We start from the raw sequence: 16,907 nt of genomic DNA, 5'->3' as shown, positions 1-16,907 counted from the left end.
AGAAATAAAAGGATTATTGTATCTTAAAAAAAAAAAGAAGAAATAATTAGAGTTTATCAGAAATAGTTAGATAACATGGAAAACTATGTTTTTTGTTGAGGTGTAAGGATCTGGATCATCAAATAATTCACCATTTCAATGAGCAGTTCAGTGCTATAGCTCTTGTCTGTTTTTGTTTTTTTTTCATTGCATATAGGTTTTATCCAAAAACACTGTGACTTTCTTTCAAAACAATTGCTTTTTTTTCTTAGAAACATAGTAACATTTGAGTAAGTTATTTTTTGGGAAAAAATAATAAAAAAGAAACAGTAAAGTGTTCTGTTTTGTTTTCCATGCCCTGTTATTTCTCCTTACCTTCAAATGCGTAAGAGAAAAAATTGATGACATTCCTGTTTGTTAATGAAATTTTTTTTGGAGGGGGAACGAAAATGGAAAGCTTCATTCAGTGGTATTTTTTTAACCAAACCTGTTTGGTTCCTTTTTAAAAGTGTTGGGTTGTTTGTTTGCTTGTTTTTCCACCATTATAAAAGTGCTTTAATTTATTTCTGTAAGAAAATATTGTGCTATCACTCCTACTTGTTTGTATTTTTTTTTTTTTTCCAAGCTTTCCAGTTTTGAGAGATAATATTTTGCGCAAGTTTATCTTGGGGTTGAGAGTAAAGGAAAATTTCAGGAATTTCTCCTCACTGCTGGAATTAAAATCAGAAAATACAATGGCAATAGGAAAGACTGAAAATCTTTTGCCTTAAACGGGAAGCAACAAATACACAGAAAAACCACTTGCAAAACAGTACATGTTCTAAAATAACCTATTCTACAATCTCTACTTTGAAGATTGGGTGAAAGCACAGGTCACGACCTGGAGATCAAAGTAACAGAAGTCAACACAGTAATTGCTGGTTGCTTCTCTTGTACCCGCACTTGGTCAGTCCTGTGGGTGTATTGTTTGCTGTGAAAACTTCAAACAGGGTGTTACTGAACTGTGAAAAATCATCTGGGTCAGAATGTATTACAAAGCATTTGCTAATGCTGCAGGTGACCTCACCTATTTTCATTAAAATGATATGATTGTGAAGGATGTATACCATGTGTGAAGTTTTCAGTGCTTGTTCATTCTTTGCTCCTTATTGACATTTCCTGGAATGATGCATTCATTAAGTGCTGTTGACATGGAAACAAGGGCAAGGGGAAACAAATGCCTGAGTTCATTTTAAATTAGCTTAAAAGTGCCTATATGAGATATGCTATCTTTGGCAAGGGGAGCAAATGATGATAACCTTATGAAGTTCTCTTAAGATACAGCAGAAGAAGGGAAGAACAAGCATTTTGAATGGATTACCTTTTCAAATTCAGCTATTCCTATCCCAAAGGTTTGATTCTGTGAAATGCTAGGACATATTATAGATTTTTCAGCTTCCTTGACATTTATAAATATACATAGCATATTTATAACCTTCTCATTGCTTTTAAATAGTCTTTTTAAAAATTTTAAGGGTAATAAAAATACATTTTCAAGAAGAGATAGGAGGCTTCATGTGTCAGTTCAACTGTCAATGAACTGAGTAATGCAGTTACCTTTTGGAAAGAGAAATTGCAATTTGTAGTATTGTGATGTATATTTTATGTACTTCTTGGTATGTTTAGGGGATTTCCTTCTGTCTGTATAATCTATGAATTTATGCTACTTTACTATTTACACAAGACCTTATAATTTCTACAGTTCTTGGAAGAAAACTGTATTTAACAGGTATCAAATAGCTACACAACCTCCATCTAAGACTAGCCATTGTAAAGATTTAGGAGCAAAAGCTACTATAATTTGTTTTTATCAGATAGGTAAATTGATGTCCAGAATGCTCCAATTTGTCCACGCTCACACAATAAGTCAAAACATAACCATGGTTGTTACATATATATCGGTAGAATGTTCTAATTCATAGAGATTCCTGTACTGAAGTAGAGCAGAGCAGACAGTAGAGCAGATTATAATATGTGGAGGATTACATGACTGTCATCAGGTAGTGCTAAGTTTGTATTGAGGCAGTAATCCTGTAGCATCGTGCTCACTGTTCTGAAAGATGTTGGTTTAATGTCACAGAATCACAGAATTTGTAGGGGCTGGAAGATCTAGAGATCATCTAGTCCAACCTACTGCCAAAATAGGCTTCCTAGACCAGGTTGCACAGGTAGGCGTCATGATCAGACTTCCTTAATTCTGTGCTGGGAGACGTTTTGTCACAGACGGAAATGCTGCAGCCAACAATATTCTGCCTGGTGTAGGTTTTGAAACTTTTGCTGTTGGTGGTGGTGGTGGTTTTTTTGTTGTTTTTTTTGGTGGTGCACAAAAAAGAGTTATTGAAAAATCTAGTTGTTTCCTGAACTTGTTTGATCATAATCTACCTCTCCCCATTTGAATGCTGATGCAGCTTTGCCTCTTTAGGTTATTTATTATTGCTAATTTACAAGAGTGTAACTGAGAGCATAACCAGCTCTTCAAAGTTGGAAATAGATATATTATTTTCAAATTCTACAATCATCAATAAGAAGGAATGAAGTAACACAAGTATTGTATGGTTCCCTAGATGTTAGTTATGATACCAATAGAGCTAGACATTTCTGCATTCTTCTGGGCAAATGCTTCTATATTTTTTCAGTTCTAGATTAATTCTGAGTTTTAGATTTAAAGCATATAGTTCCCTTTTTATTCCAGATTTTATTAATGCAAGTGCAAAATGAAGGGCTAGACAAATTCTAATTCTTATCATAGTCATCCACTGAAGCACAAAGGACCAGTTTATTTTATCTAAAACTATAATATATCAAAAATTTCTGTTCTTTTCCTATAATATTAGGAGAAAATACAGTATTCCTTTCCAAATTACCTTATTGCCACTTTAAGGATTTTCTTGTAGTGTGGGTTACGGGTGATGCCAGTATCTTTCAGCATCAGGAGACCAGCCATATTCTGTAACTTGTCTGCTGTACCTGAGGAGGTAATAAATGAATCTAGGCCTTTTGATGCTATGACGTTATATGATTTTTCTTATTATGGTGTTCACAGCATAGATTAGAAATTTCCTGGAATTATTGGATACTAGGAAAGAATAGAGTATAGAAACTGTTTAATATTTTTTTTATGCCTCGACCTACAGGTCTGATTATTAAAAAAAAAAAAAAAAAAAAAAAAGTCTGAAGCTATTTAACAAAATAGAGTTGATATTTGATCAGGATTGATACATTTCTTACATATTTTTAAAATAAACTTGTTAATTTCTTCCTCTTGCTTCTTTAAAGAACACTTGCTGGTCTATTTTTCTTGATCTGTGAAATTATCTCCAAAGATTGTGTGAATCATGGCTGGTTTTCGGGAGTGAAGGAATAACAAAAAGATTATTTTTAAAGTATTGACAGTAAAGAAATACAAACATAACCAGAATATGCTTGGTTAAGACTTAGGTAAGTTTTCTGTTTGTATGGCAGAGTTGAGAATACAAACTTGTGGTTTATTAAAGACTGTAAATTGAGCCTGTATCAGATATGTTATTTCTTCACATAAAATAAACTAGAATTGTGTGTTAATAAATAGCAATAATTAATCTGAAAGTTCTTTTTTCATGTTCCTTTCTGAATTCCATTTTGTTTGGAAGAAGAAAGGTTTTGCCCCACTGAGCTTTTGCAAATATCAATAGCAGCTGTATCCCAAACTCACAGTATCCCTTTGCAAATGCTCCCTGAGTTCCATCCCTCTTCTCCAATATCTTGACAAGCCTGTATAAAAGTTATCAAAAAGAATACTGATCACATGCAACACTTACAAAATTGGCAAATTAATTGTTAATGTTCATTGTCATTTTCACTTAACTAAGACTGAAAAACATGAAATGTTATATATTTTCTTTCCTATCCCTGAGTGTTCCCATTTCTTATGATAGGTACGTATTGTTAATTTATTTTCACAGAACTCTTTGCACAGGTTGGTTATGGTGTGGGGTGATGATTCTGGACAAATGAACATGCAAATTTCTTATGTAGTTCATTTTCTTAATCTGCTGTGAACCAGAACATCAGATTACAGGCAGTGATAGATGGATCTAAGCACCTTCTCTTCAGAGCTCATCTTTATCCTCATCACCAAAGATGATTACTTTCTTTCATAACCCTGCAAAATGTTAAGCCCAGTAACAGTAGTCTCAGAGCACATGGAGCAGTGCTATGTTTCAAAGTGATCTAAAAAAGAATGGAGGTGAGGGGAAATGCTGCCTGTCAATCTCTAATCTAAAATAAATCTTCCTAAACTTAGAATATAAAAAGTAGATGGATCTTTCCTCATTAAACAGCATTCTCTTAACTAGTGATTTTACAGTCCAAAACAGGTGCAATGTGTCATGAAATTTATGGATCCTAGCACATGCCATAAAGTATTTTATGATGGCTGCATTCTGTGTTATTAGTAGCTGTCTTTTTCTGCAGCCATCAGTGTTTGATAATACTCTTAAAACACCCAAAATTACTTACCTGCAAGCAACATTCCAGATAGTCCCTGTTGACAGTTTGAATAAGTTTAGTGCCCTTTTGTTGTACTTTACCTTCAAAACAGACTGATTGAACCATCAATAGCTCCTGAAAGCTGACAGAGGCATGTCATCTGGTCTAACCCTCTGATAGTAGGTTATCTGTGGGAGTTAACCTCCCTGCATTGTTAACTGAAATGTTTTATGTACTATGCAACTTTAGGATACTGCTGTGATAACCTTAGTAACTAAGTCATACATCACAGTAAAGAGATTTTGTGCAACAAATAACCCTGGATTAAATTTACAAGGGTTGAATTGATATTGTAAAGTGTTCATTCCAGGGATTTGGTAATCCTTTTCTCTACTTTTATGGCAAACTTTTGTTCCATTTAGATTGAAACTGCATCTTCATATTTCTAGCTAAAATATAACCAAGAAATCCAACAATTTTCTTCAGCCATTTAAGGAAAAACCACCCTAACCTTTCCACATAATTCAGATTACTTTTATACCTTATTTAGTAAGAGAAATCTGAATAAGTGGAATTGTATTTCAAATCAATTTTTAAAAGGATCCATCACTGGCAATATCTTTTAGTCTTGGTATAAATGACTTAACCTCAATACTGTCCTTTAATATTTGTACTAAATTTAACTTAAAAAAAAAAACAAAAAAACAAAAAAAAAAAACAACTCTGGCTTGTCATGTAGTTTGTTGCTTAGTTTCTGTGGGTGGGTTTTTTTTGTGTTGTTTTTGGAATTAGCTGGTGCTAATTCTGTTTTTGAAATGCAGTCAAGATGCACTTAAAAATACAGAAATACATTTGTATCAAGGAATGCTATTATAATTCTAAGCTCTTTTGAAATGATTGAGAGACTGACATTAGGGCTGTGATCCAAAGTCAGCAAAGATGACAGTGCTGTCTTAGTCTGTTGTCATTTTTGTTACAGCCTGCTTTTCAGTGGCATATTTCATTCCATCATTAAACATTTGCTGATTTTCCAATACTGATGTTTTCTTCACCTGAATATTCATCTTTTCTCACCCTACACTTAGTGGGTGTCTTTATTCGTTTTTAGCTTCACTCTTCTTCCATCCTGACATATTGTTTCCTTCTGTACATGTCTTCATCTCAAAGAATCTGTTGTCATCAGAGCTTTTCTGCTGGTAACACAAGATGGGTAGATTTTCCTCTACTGAAAGATAAGAGCAAGCAAAATGCCAGAGAGGACTGGAAGGGCAGCCAGGAGAGCTGGGAGGAGCATAACAATGTGCCTGTCTCCTAGATCAGTAGTATATTGCTTAAGAAATGACCTCAGAACATGATGTGTTTTCAAGGTGATTCTCCTCCATATTCTTCTTATACTATCACACAAAGTCATCTGTCTTAGGCAGAGCTGACCACAAAATGGTAGAGTTCTCTGTTCTTGGTGAAGTCAGGAGGGAGATCAGTGGAAGTGCAGCTAAGGACTTCTGGAGGCCCCACTTTGAACTATTCAGGCACTGGTAGGGAGAATCCTTTGGGAGTCTGCCCTGAAGGTTAAGGAGGTCCAGGAAGGCTGGATGTTCCTTAAGAAGGAAATCTTAAAGGTGCAGGAGGAGGCTGTTCCCATGTATTGTAAGGTGAGCTGGAGGGGAAGAAGTCTGGCATGGATGAACAGAGAACTTTTGCTGAGACTCTGGGAGAAAAAGAGCTTACCTCCTGTGGAAGAAGGGATGGGCAACTCAGAGAGAGTGCAAAGAAGTTGCTAGGATATGCAGACAATATTAGAAAGGCAAAAGCATGAACTCATCCTGGCCACTTAGTAAAAAACAACAAACATTTTGTTAGCAAATGTATTAAAAGTAAGACGAGGGCTGAGGAGAACCTCTATCCTTTCCTAGATGTGGAGAAGCATGATCACTGAGGATAAGAAGGCGGCTGAAGTTCTCTGTGCTTTCTTTACATCTGTCTTTAACAGTCAGACCAGTTATCCTCAGGGTAATCTATCTCCTGAACTGAAAGTCTCAGATGGGGAGCAGGATAAACACACCATGATCCAGGTGGAGGATGTTGGAAACCTACTCCATCTAGACTGTCACAAGTCCATGGAGCCAGATGGCTGAGAGAACTGGCAAAGATGGTTTCCAAGCTGCTTTCCACCATCTATCAGCATTCCTGGTCAGCCAGATAGTTCCCAGATAGGTGAACAGTTGGATTAGATGATCTTAAACATCTTTTTCAACTTTAATTATTCTGTGATTCTATTCTATGATTCTATAGTCAGGATTCTCATTTAAATGGTCTGAGCTTTTCAGCACTGAGCATTCACTTCACTCATTAACAATTTTATGAGGCTGTTGCTTTAAAGGAAAGTTGTATTTGGCTGAATTATTTCTTTACAGCATTGCATTTTGCTTGGTTGTAGGTGGAGAAACTAGACTTACAGTCTTTTTCAAGTGCCCATCTGGCCTTGAGGACGGAATTATAAGATAACTCTTACCTTTTAAAAGAATTTATTTTCTAGAGAAATTCTGTTTCAAAATACTGTTTTATGCATATTTTCTGCTACAATTTGTTCCTTCCACTGCCAGGAGGGGTTGTATGATGAGGAGTTTCTGACTGACTAGATGTTTATGAAAAGCAGCTATGCATGTAGGACATTATCAAGGACATTATCAAGGGGACCTTTTTATCCCCATCAGGAAGCTGGGCACTTTCCCACTTTGCAATGGCTGCTTCACATTTGATTGACTAAAATATAATGTGTACGTGAGGTGGTTTGGTATTTTGATTTGCTACAGTCATGTGTTTTACTTTGTTTCTGACCTACTGAGTTCTCTGCCTCTCCATACAAGGAATTGATGGTACTTTTTGCAACTAAAATGTTGCTGCCCTTGAGTAAAAAGGATATATAGGATACTGATGAACACTAATGGAAACTTTGAATTACGAGAATATTTTTTGAAAAATGGTCTCTCCCTGAGTGCTTCCACATTCAGTCTTGAGCTGGAATCCATGCCTTATGAATACCTTGTTTCCTGGCAGGATGAAATTGAAATTCTGCTTCCAAATGTGCCAAAATTTAGTTCTAGAGAGCAGACTCTTGGAAAAACTCTCCATGTCTTCTTTTGACAAATTCTTGTTTTGATGCTAAGAGAACGCTGACACACACTCCTGTCAAGACAAAGGAATGTATTTCAGAATGTATGGAAGAAGAAAAATCACATTTCCCCCTGATGTACTATTCACATGAGGCTCTGATGTTGCCGATCATTTAGTTTTTAGGAAAATGTAATATAAATGTGAAGAAGTGTTTGCAAGTGGTTGTTAGCTGGAAACTCTCTAATGAGAAGATAGCTGACAGTTCTAGTCCCTCAGATCAGTTTTTTCCATGGAATGGAATTCTTAAAATTACTCAGAAGTCTACACCAGCAATCTAAAAATAATTTCCCATTTATATTATTCCTGACTATGCCTTATACCTCAGTAATATCTTTAGATTACATACATGTTCATGGTGACAATATTCTGACCTATTTGATCTACACATTATTACATTGTTATGACAACATATAAAAAGTTTCATTTGAGACAAAGTATAGTAACTTTTCACATGCCCATGGAAAGGGCCTGAGAGAGGACAGAGAGAAGAAATAAAGACTCTTTGCTATTTATTGCTGTTGTAGTCGTTTAATTTGTGAATATATCTTTATCACTGAATTTTAACTCTGTGCTTGTTGCTATCTGCCAGGTACTTTGTTCTGCACAAATTGAAAAACCTGAAATTTCTTGATACTCGACAAGTAACAAGGAAAGAGAGAGAGGAAGCTCTGGTTAGAGGTGCCTTCATGAAAGTGGTTAAACCCAAGGATGCTAAGGTAGGAAAGTGAAAGAAAAAAGCAACAATGTATTATTCATTAATACTGTTTTAATACAGCTCCAAAAACTAATATGTGTCATTGAGCTTAAAAGAATGTTTTGTTTTGTTGTTGTTTTTTTTTTTGTCTTGTCTAAATATATGTAAGAACGATATGATATGCTATTGTAAAAGAATGCAGTTTTATGACAAGTTGTTCCCTGCCTCTGTGTTATGCACAAATGTCTGTTGCAGGGCTCACACCTACAACGTTTATTAACTTTTAGTGGAACAGATTATTTAAATTTTCTATGATATTTCTTAATGTGGTGTCCTGCTAATAAGCACTGACAACATCAGAGAAAGTTTAAGTAATCTGAGCTTTTGATACCACTTGTGTAAACTGAGCACATACTGCTGAGGCAAATAATGTAAATGTGATTTCTCCACTTTACCTCTTTTTGCTTTTTGTTGATCAATACAAGATAACAACACTGAGTTTGAGTGTTGCAATGCTGTAGATCTTTCTTAAAACTTCACTCAAGTTTTTGGTCTACCTGTTATCTGTGTACTGTTTTGTACCATTAGTAATTTATTGCAGATTTCCAGTAATGCTGAATAATAACACAGTAGTTGTGGAAACGCGCTGTTCAGTAGCATAACAGTGTCACTGGATAAATACATTATCACAAGTAAAATTGCCGTGCATAACAAATCAATTCAGGTTGATTCGTAGGTAACTATTAAAATGCTAATACTTCAGATAGAAGCATAGCTTTGGAGCACTGTTTATTTCTGCCTTCAGCTATCATATATGTGCTAAAGGAAATAATGCATGTTTAAGTTGTTGTGGATATCTTCTTCAGAGCAAACCATCTTTACTGAATCTGGCGAAATGCAAGAGTTGAAATGTATTAAGTATGGCATGTGTATGCTGTGTGCTTTTATAATTCTTCCATCCCTATTTTATATCAGATGTAGTACTCTCTTAACTTTATTGCCAATTAGATTTTTCACTCAAGAGTCTGCTGTTTGAATTTTAACCAATTCAATAGTATAAGACCTTTTCTGGATGAAACCTCTTTCCAAGTCAGTAGCTGAGAGTAAATTAATTCACAAAAGTAGGGGTAGCACCTATATGTGTAACTGAATCCTTTGTATTGTTTTGAATTATTTGCCCACTGTCATGGTTAAACCGACATTTATTTCATCAAACTTGTGAAAGACACAAATTTATTGTTATTGTTGTTTCATTAAGTTTTTTTTTTCCTTCTGAATAAATGGTTTGGTATAAATTGCTGATGGTAAAATCACTGTAAATGCTTTTCATTACATGAAATAATGCTTTTTAAGGAACTACCAAATTATCCTCATCATACGAAATTATACACATATTACAGAATTGGCTAATTTAAAACAAAATTTAAATTGGGTGCAGAACCCAATCTGAGATATTATAAACATCTAAAAACTGTTTTGAATTCATGCTCATTTCCTAGGATATTCATGCTCTGTGTGCAAACTCTGTGAGAACACTGAAAATGTCCTTTGTGCAAAGATATTTTCAGATGTTGATATGTTTGCATGCAGTTGCTTATAGCTATCTCAAAGACAGTGAGAAGCAGCATTCACCTATATGTTACAAAGATGATGTGCACAATAACTGTGCTTTCAACTTCCATCATATGCTATATATTGGATATATAATTATTTTTGTTCTCTAGCCTTCAGGTTTCCTTCTGAAATTAATCTGGTGTATCAGCACGTTCATTGATCCCTCTGCTATGTAATTGTTGAGAATTTTGACCGGCTTCAGCCTAATTTAGCAGACAGATACTGGTAATATACTCTAAGCTTTCTGAAACTAGCTAGAGGATAGTACACTGCAGCAGAGTCTGCATTAGTCTTCAGAAAAACTCCATAAAGTGTTTACCTAGTGATGCAAGAGCCAGCTGTTAACAAGTTTCCTCAGTAGATCTTTTTCTGTCTTCCTAAGTTAGTATCTACGATGTCAGATTATGTTTGCCAGGAGTGGAGTTAGAATCATTAGCATTTGTTATTAGTGGATGCTGCATGGAAATACGTGATAGTGTAATATGAAATAGTGTAATATCAACAGTGAACCAATCAGACTTACTTTTTCTAGAGAAAAAACAACAACAACAACAACAAAAAAACCCTAAACTAAATCTAAGTCCCTCCCTCCATTACGGTAAGCAGGAGATGCTGTGGCTTATTCAGCATAAAAAGCAGAGTCTGTGATGTGGGGAGTTGTTTTCCTCTTACTCTTGACACAAAATACGTGAGAGAGCAAAATACCCCCTGAAGAAAAAATATACAAAATGAGAATAAAAGCAAGAAATTTTCATCTGACTAACTTGCGTTTACTGAAATACAAAAGTATCTAGCATTTACCAGTCATTGATCATAAATACTGTATTTTGTATAAATTTTTGGAGTTTCATTTTTCCCTCTTTTTTTCATATTTTTAACAGAACACTATTCTTTCACTTTGTTCTTTTCATCCTTTGTTTAAAATGCATCTGTTTGTGATATGGCTGTCTTATAGAAAGATGCAGTCATTTATTAGAAAACAGTTTAATATTACAGTGCACTGTTCCATCTCTTTATGTAAGTGAGCTGAACTTCATTTTTCTGTGATGCTTGTGTTTTCCTTTGTCAAAATATTGAACATAGTATCATGTCTGATTTTAATAAGGATTGGGTAAGCCTAGCTGGAGAAGAGGCATTGAGCCAGATGAGGTAGCTTCATTTAATGACCAGACCATGACCCCATTTCACTGACATAAGTGTAGATCAGAGTGGAAGATGCCTGTCCAGTGTGAAGTGTGTTTCTGGGCTTGACAGCACTTCACATCAGAATGACAGCTTAAGAATACGACAGTCAAAATTGCTTAATTATGTCCCAGCTTTGTAATTATTCATCCTGCTCTTATGAGTACAGTTGTCATTTCTTTGACATAATTATTTAAAACTGTACTCTCCCTTATTTCATAGGTTGTATATGAATTGTGCTTCCAAATGTTTAATCTCAAAAATTTAGAAACGTGAAACAGAATATCATTTGAAAATCCATTTTAAGATGCCATATTTTTATACTGTATATGATATATATAAACAAAATGAAGTGATGAAGTATTAAAGGGATCATAATTTCATTTTTTCAAAGGTCTGTATCCATGATCATTTAATCTAGATGATAAAATGTGGGTATATTCATTATATATAAAATGTGTTTCTGTGCTTACATACTGTTTTAGTTCTCTTTAAATTTCATTGCTTAGTACTGAGTAAGAATACTTGCTTTTAAAAAATGTGTTTCCCTGTATTTTGCAACCCCTCTGCCCAGCAGCTTTTTTTTTTTACTGTATTTTCAAGGTTAAGATTTTTATCAGTCATATTTATAGTGGCAAAAGCAAGCGGTGTATACTTGGTCAGATATAACAGTCTCAAAGGTCATAGGACCAAATCGTTAGCAGGAATATGTGGGTATACTTCCAAATTGTTTTGCTTTATAGCATCTTTACCAGGAACATCTTGTCCAGTGAATATGAAGGAAATTCTGTACAACAAAATATGGCAGTATAAGTGTTTTGATTTATTTTTTCCTCTTGGATGTATTATTTTCTTCACAAATTATAATCATTTGTAATTCCTTTTTTCCAAGGAATAAATGAAGACACTTAAGTAGAAGAAAAGTCTAATATCTGTATTTCGTGTCATTAACAGTATGTGATTCTTGCTCATGCTGTGATCTGGAGGATAGAGAATGTTTGTTTTATTATGATAGTTAGACTAAATATTTAATGGTGCAGCTAAAGAACTAAGAAAATCTAAAATCTATAGTTCTGGTTTTGGTTCGTCAGTTTTCTTTGGTTTAAGATCATAGGAAGTTCTATTACATAAAAGTGACTGATGCTTTTTTAAAAATTCCATTACAATCAGATAATTGTAGAGGGGCTCTAGGGATTTTTGTCCATAACTATTTTAAAAAGTCATGATTTTCTTAAATATATATCCTGTCTCTTCCTAAAATGTACACCAGGCCTTTTTACTAACATGTCTCATGGATTTTCAAGGAAAGACTGGATGTGGTGTTGAGGGACATGGTTTAATGGGAGCTATTGGTAATAGGTAAACGGTTGGACTGGATGATCTTTTAGGTCTTTTCCAACCTTGTGATTCTATGATTCTATGACTGCTATTTACCTCTCTCTAAATTAAGAAAATGGTGACTAAATAAAGACTAAATAAAAGGTGACAGATAAGACTTTGTCAGCTCATAGTTCTTATTCTTTTACCATCACTGTGTAGAAATCGGGGCTTATGTGCTTAAAGCATTTGAAGCTGATGTAGAACCAAGGACTTTTAAAGTGTAAAGATCCATTTTGTCAGTGAATTGCTAGATAGTAAGGTACCTCTTTGAGATAGCTTCTACAAAATAGATCTCCTTATGGTCCACTGTGTCAAAGTTTCATGTAGTAAAAAAGAACAAAACCGTGAATTTAAGATTCCAAGGTAGACTATGATGCAGTAACATTGACTTCAAGACACTGTAACTGTGATGTTATTCTTTGACGTGCTGAGCTGTCCATTTTGCTCTTGGAAAGTTTAAGCATTTTAAGGAACAGTCCATAATGGTTGTCTGTTTGCCAAATGTATGTGAACTCAGCACTTAACACCATGAGTCCAGAAACAGAATTTGAACAGTCATATTCAGAAAAAGAGCAAGACTACTCTGTTCAGAAGACTTTTTACAGTCAGTAAAACTATCCTCAATGTGTACAGTAACAAAAAATGAGTTCTCAAAATATGGATATGATTGTTGAGAGAAAAAATCTGTTGTGAGATCTGATGGTGCTTATAGGGTAAATTATGATATGAGATTTTAAGAAATGGGAAATCTAATTCTGACTTTGCACACCCTGAATAAAGGGATTAAGAGTATAACTGAAAAGTTATATATTAGACTAATAAACAGAAAGCTGGTATTTCTTCAATGACTGGTCTATAGAAGATACCCATGAGGATGAGGAGAATTGTATGTGGACTTAAGAACATTCACTTAAAGTACAGGACCTTACTGGGCAATAAGTGGGGTAACAATGGATTTATCTTGCCTGATATGAAATCTATGGATAAAACAATTCAGTAATGAGTGATATGCGGTAGCTCCTTTTACATTTCCTACTGTTACACATCAAATTAAATGTGCACAGGAAGGAGAGCTGTAGGAGAAATAGATCATTCTGTCTTTGTGTATGATGGACAGCAGATCAGAGTAGCGCTTGCTAGGTAACATGTCCTAGTGAAGAAGCTTAATGATAAATTTAGTCTGTCTTTGAATTTGTGCATCATGTGGGAGAACTTTTGCTCCTGGAATTAGTAACGGGACCTGCAACTGTCTTTTAAGGCCAGCAGATAAAAAGTTGCCTTCCAAAGTTGCATAAGGGCAACAATGATAAAGTGCTCAGAAAGCCAGCTTGGGAAAAGGCAGTGAAAGGAGAGAAAAGCACAGGTTAATATCCAAAGGAGAATAGAAGAAAAATATGATAGTAAAGTTGAAGATGAAAATTTTAGTTAGGAAGAGTTTGAAGAGTAAGCACCATGCATGCAGCATTGAAGACTGCAAGCTAAGAAATTTTAAGGGAAAAAATTTTTTTTTTCTTCTGTATTTTGTGTCTTGGCATATGACAGATCACAAGATTAGAGAGAGAGCTTTAGTCTGTGAAGTTTGAGAAGAGCAATGAGTTGAAAATGTGAGGACTAAGCTGAAAGCGCACAGCTATTGAAATAGTAAAAGAATGTATTCTCCTTGCCTAACTGGCTGTAATTCTGTCTGTCATGAATGAAAAATAGATATGTGGGTCATAGGTGTGTTAGGGTAAAAGGAGAAAAGACTTTTTCTCAATTGTTTGTTCTCAGGGTAATATTTCTTGAAAAAATGATATATATTTAGTTCTCTGGGAGGGTAGTATGCAGACTACATTTCAGTATCTCATTGTATTGAAGATACAGTATGTAAAGGGTGATATCTCTTTCCTAAAATAATTCCTTCAAAAAATTTTTATGATTTTCATGAAGCCAGTGTCCTTTTAGCCAATGATTCTGATGCACTTTTCACATAGAAGGTGTGTTAGTCTTGGAGTTGTGGCCTGGTTCCAATTCAGGTAATTACATTTTGCCTCCATGGATTTCTCTGCAGTCTCAATTTACTAAGACATTCTTCTCCACTTTCTGCCCTAAAATATTATGTACAGTCACAGAGTGCTAGTTAACCAGCTGCTACTTTGCACCTGAAAGGTGTCTATCTTTCAGTTGTAGTGTGAAAATTGATCCCTTTGTAAGACTTACCTAATCATTCTAAAGCACCTGGAAGTTCTCTGATGAATGGCAGTAGGCACTGTGCATCCTTAATGCATCTGTTTAATTAAAGAAGCTAGCATGACAGTTTGCTTACCACCTCTGTTTTATACATGCTCTGAAACTAATGCCTCCTATTTTATTGTACTGCCCCATGACATCAGAGGCAAATGTTGGTGAGATGGCAGTAGAGGTTGAAGTTTCCCACCAATATTCTGTTACATTTTGTTGCCATGTGACAGATGACAGCAGAAGGGCAATCTGACAAAATGGTGTCTGACATGGAAGCATGAAGGTGTGTCATTGAATTCATCCATGCAGAAAAAATGGCAACCTTTGACATAAAAGCTTACTGAATGTTTCTGGAGACCAAACACTGGATGTTAGCAAAGTTAGTACAGTGAAGAGGTGCTTTTCAACAGTGGTGACATTGACAGTGGGCAACCCTCCACTGGTGCAGGGTTTTACATGCACAGCATGCAGGGTCTTGTTCATCACTTGAGAAAAAGTATAGCTAATCATGGAAACTCTGTTAAAAAAGAATGTTTTCTAGCTGAGAATTTGTTCTTTCAAAAATTCTTATTATTCTCTTTGTATCTGTTACAATTTCCATGGAAATAAAGAGGGGATGTTACTTTTGGAGCTACTTATATTTAAGTGTGTGTGTGTGTATGTATATATATATATATATGTATATACAATATATATACACATATATAGTGTCATGCTTCATTCACCATGACCCCCAAGTATCTCTTGGTAGGGCTGCTTTTAGTGAGTTTTTCTCCCAGACTGTACGCATACCTGGGATTGTCCTGACCCAATTACAATGCTACAACACATCACACTTGGTCTTGTTGAAACTCATTTGGTTAACATAAGCTCATTTTCTAAGCTCGTCCAGATCCCTTTGAATGGCATCCCTTCCTTCTCTCATATCAGCTTCTCTACTCAGCTTGGCTTTGTCCACAAACTTGCTGAGAGTGCACTTGATCCCACTGTCTGTGTCACTGATAAAGATATTAAAGCTCCCAAGATGGACCTTGGGGTGACACCACTCATGTATTTGGATATGCTTGAAAAATGGGCTCTCATGAACCTAATGAGGTTTAACAAGACTAAGTGCAAGGTGCTGCACTTGAGTTGAGGCAATCTCAAATATGTGTACAGACCAAGAGAACTCATTGAGAGCAGCCCTGCAGAGAAGGGCTTGGTCGTCCTGGTGAATAAAAAGCTGGATGTGAGCCAGCAGTGTGTGCTTGCAGTCCAGAAGACCAACTGTATCCTGCATGTATGAGGCTCCATCTAGAGTACTGCATCCAGGCCTGGGGTCCCCAACACAACTGAGAAGTGGAGCTGCTGGAGCAGGTCCAGAGGAGGCCACAAAGATTCTCAGGGGACTGGAGCTCCTCTTCTGTGAAGAAAGGCTAAGGGAGCTGGGTTTATTCAGCTTGGAGAATAGAAGGCTCTGGGGAGACCTCCTTGTGACCTTCCAGTACTTGAGGGGAACTTATAAACAGGAAGAAGACTGACTTTTTGCATAGTGATAGGACAAGGGAGAAATGGTCTTAAACCTAAAAAAAGAAGATTTAGGTTAGATGTTAAGCAGAAATTCTTTACTCAGAGGGTGGTGAGGCACTGGCACAGGATGTCTAGAGAAGTTATGGATGCCCCATCCTTGGAGGTGTTCAAGAATAGGTTGGGTGGGGCCCTGGGCAGCCCGATCTGGTGGTTGGCAACTCTGCCCACGGTAGGAGGTTTGAAACTAGATGATATTTAGAGTTCGTTCCAACCCAAGTCATTCTAAGACTCTGTGATTTGTGGGTTCAGAACTATGGAAATTTCAGTTATTGGATTCTGCAAGCATGTGATCTGGCTTTTGGCTTATTGCAGTGGAATTGCCAGGTCACAGCTTGAACTATTGGTTGAGCACCAAGTAAAAAGGTGTTGCTAACTGAGAGAGCTCAAGTGCAAGCAATACACCTGAGTGACCAGAAGGTGTGGAACTTGACCATCATTTAAGGGTTAGCAGCTGAGGGAGTACTATCTCTCTGGATAGGGATTGCACTCCTCTTGAGCTGTTACTGATCACCAGAAAGGGTGAGTAAAATTATTTATTTATTTAAAAAAAACCTTGTTTTTCTCTGGGGTTTATATCTCCTTCTTTTGC

At 35.8% G+C, this 16,907-nt stretch overlaps 1 protein-coding gene across 1 annotated transcript in view; it reads left to right on the top strand.

The window, feature by feature from the left end:
* The window catches only part of LRMDA (leucine rich melanocyte differentiation associated), a 643,577-nt gene that overhangs the window by 360,458 nt on the left and 266,212 nt on the right, over nt 1-16,907 (top strand). The window contains exon 5 of the mRNA XM_031602984.2: nt 8,249-8,375. Coding sequence (XP_031458844.2) covers nt 8,249-8,375 — 127 coding nt within the window. The remainder of the gene's footprint in view (nt 1-8,248; nt 8,376-16,907) is intronic.

This window comes from Phasianus colchicus, chromosome 8, assembly GCF_987193195.1.
Source record: "Phasianus colchicus chromosome 8, bPhaCol1.hap1.1, whole genome shotgun sequence".
Taxonomy (NCBI): Eukaryota; Metazoa; Chordata; class Aves; order Galliformes; family Phasianidae; genus Phasianus; species Phasianus colchicus.
Note: the sequence above shows the minus strand (reverse complement) of the source record. Positions and strands in the feature narration are given on the sequence as shown.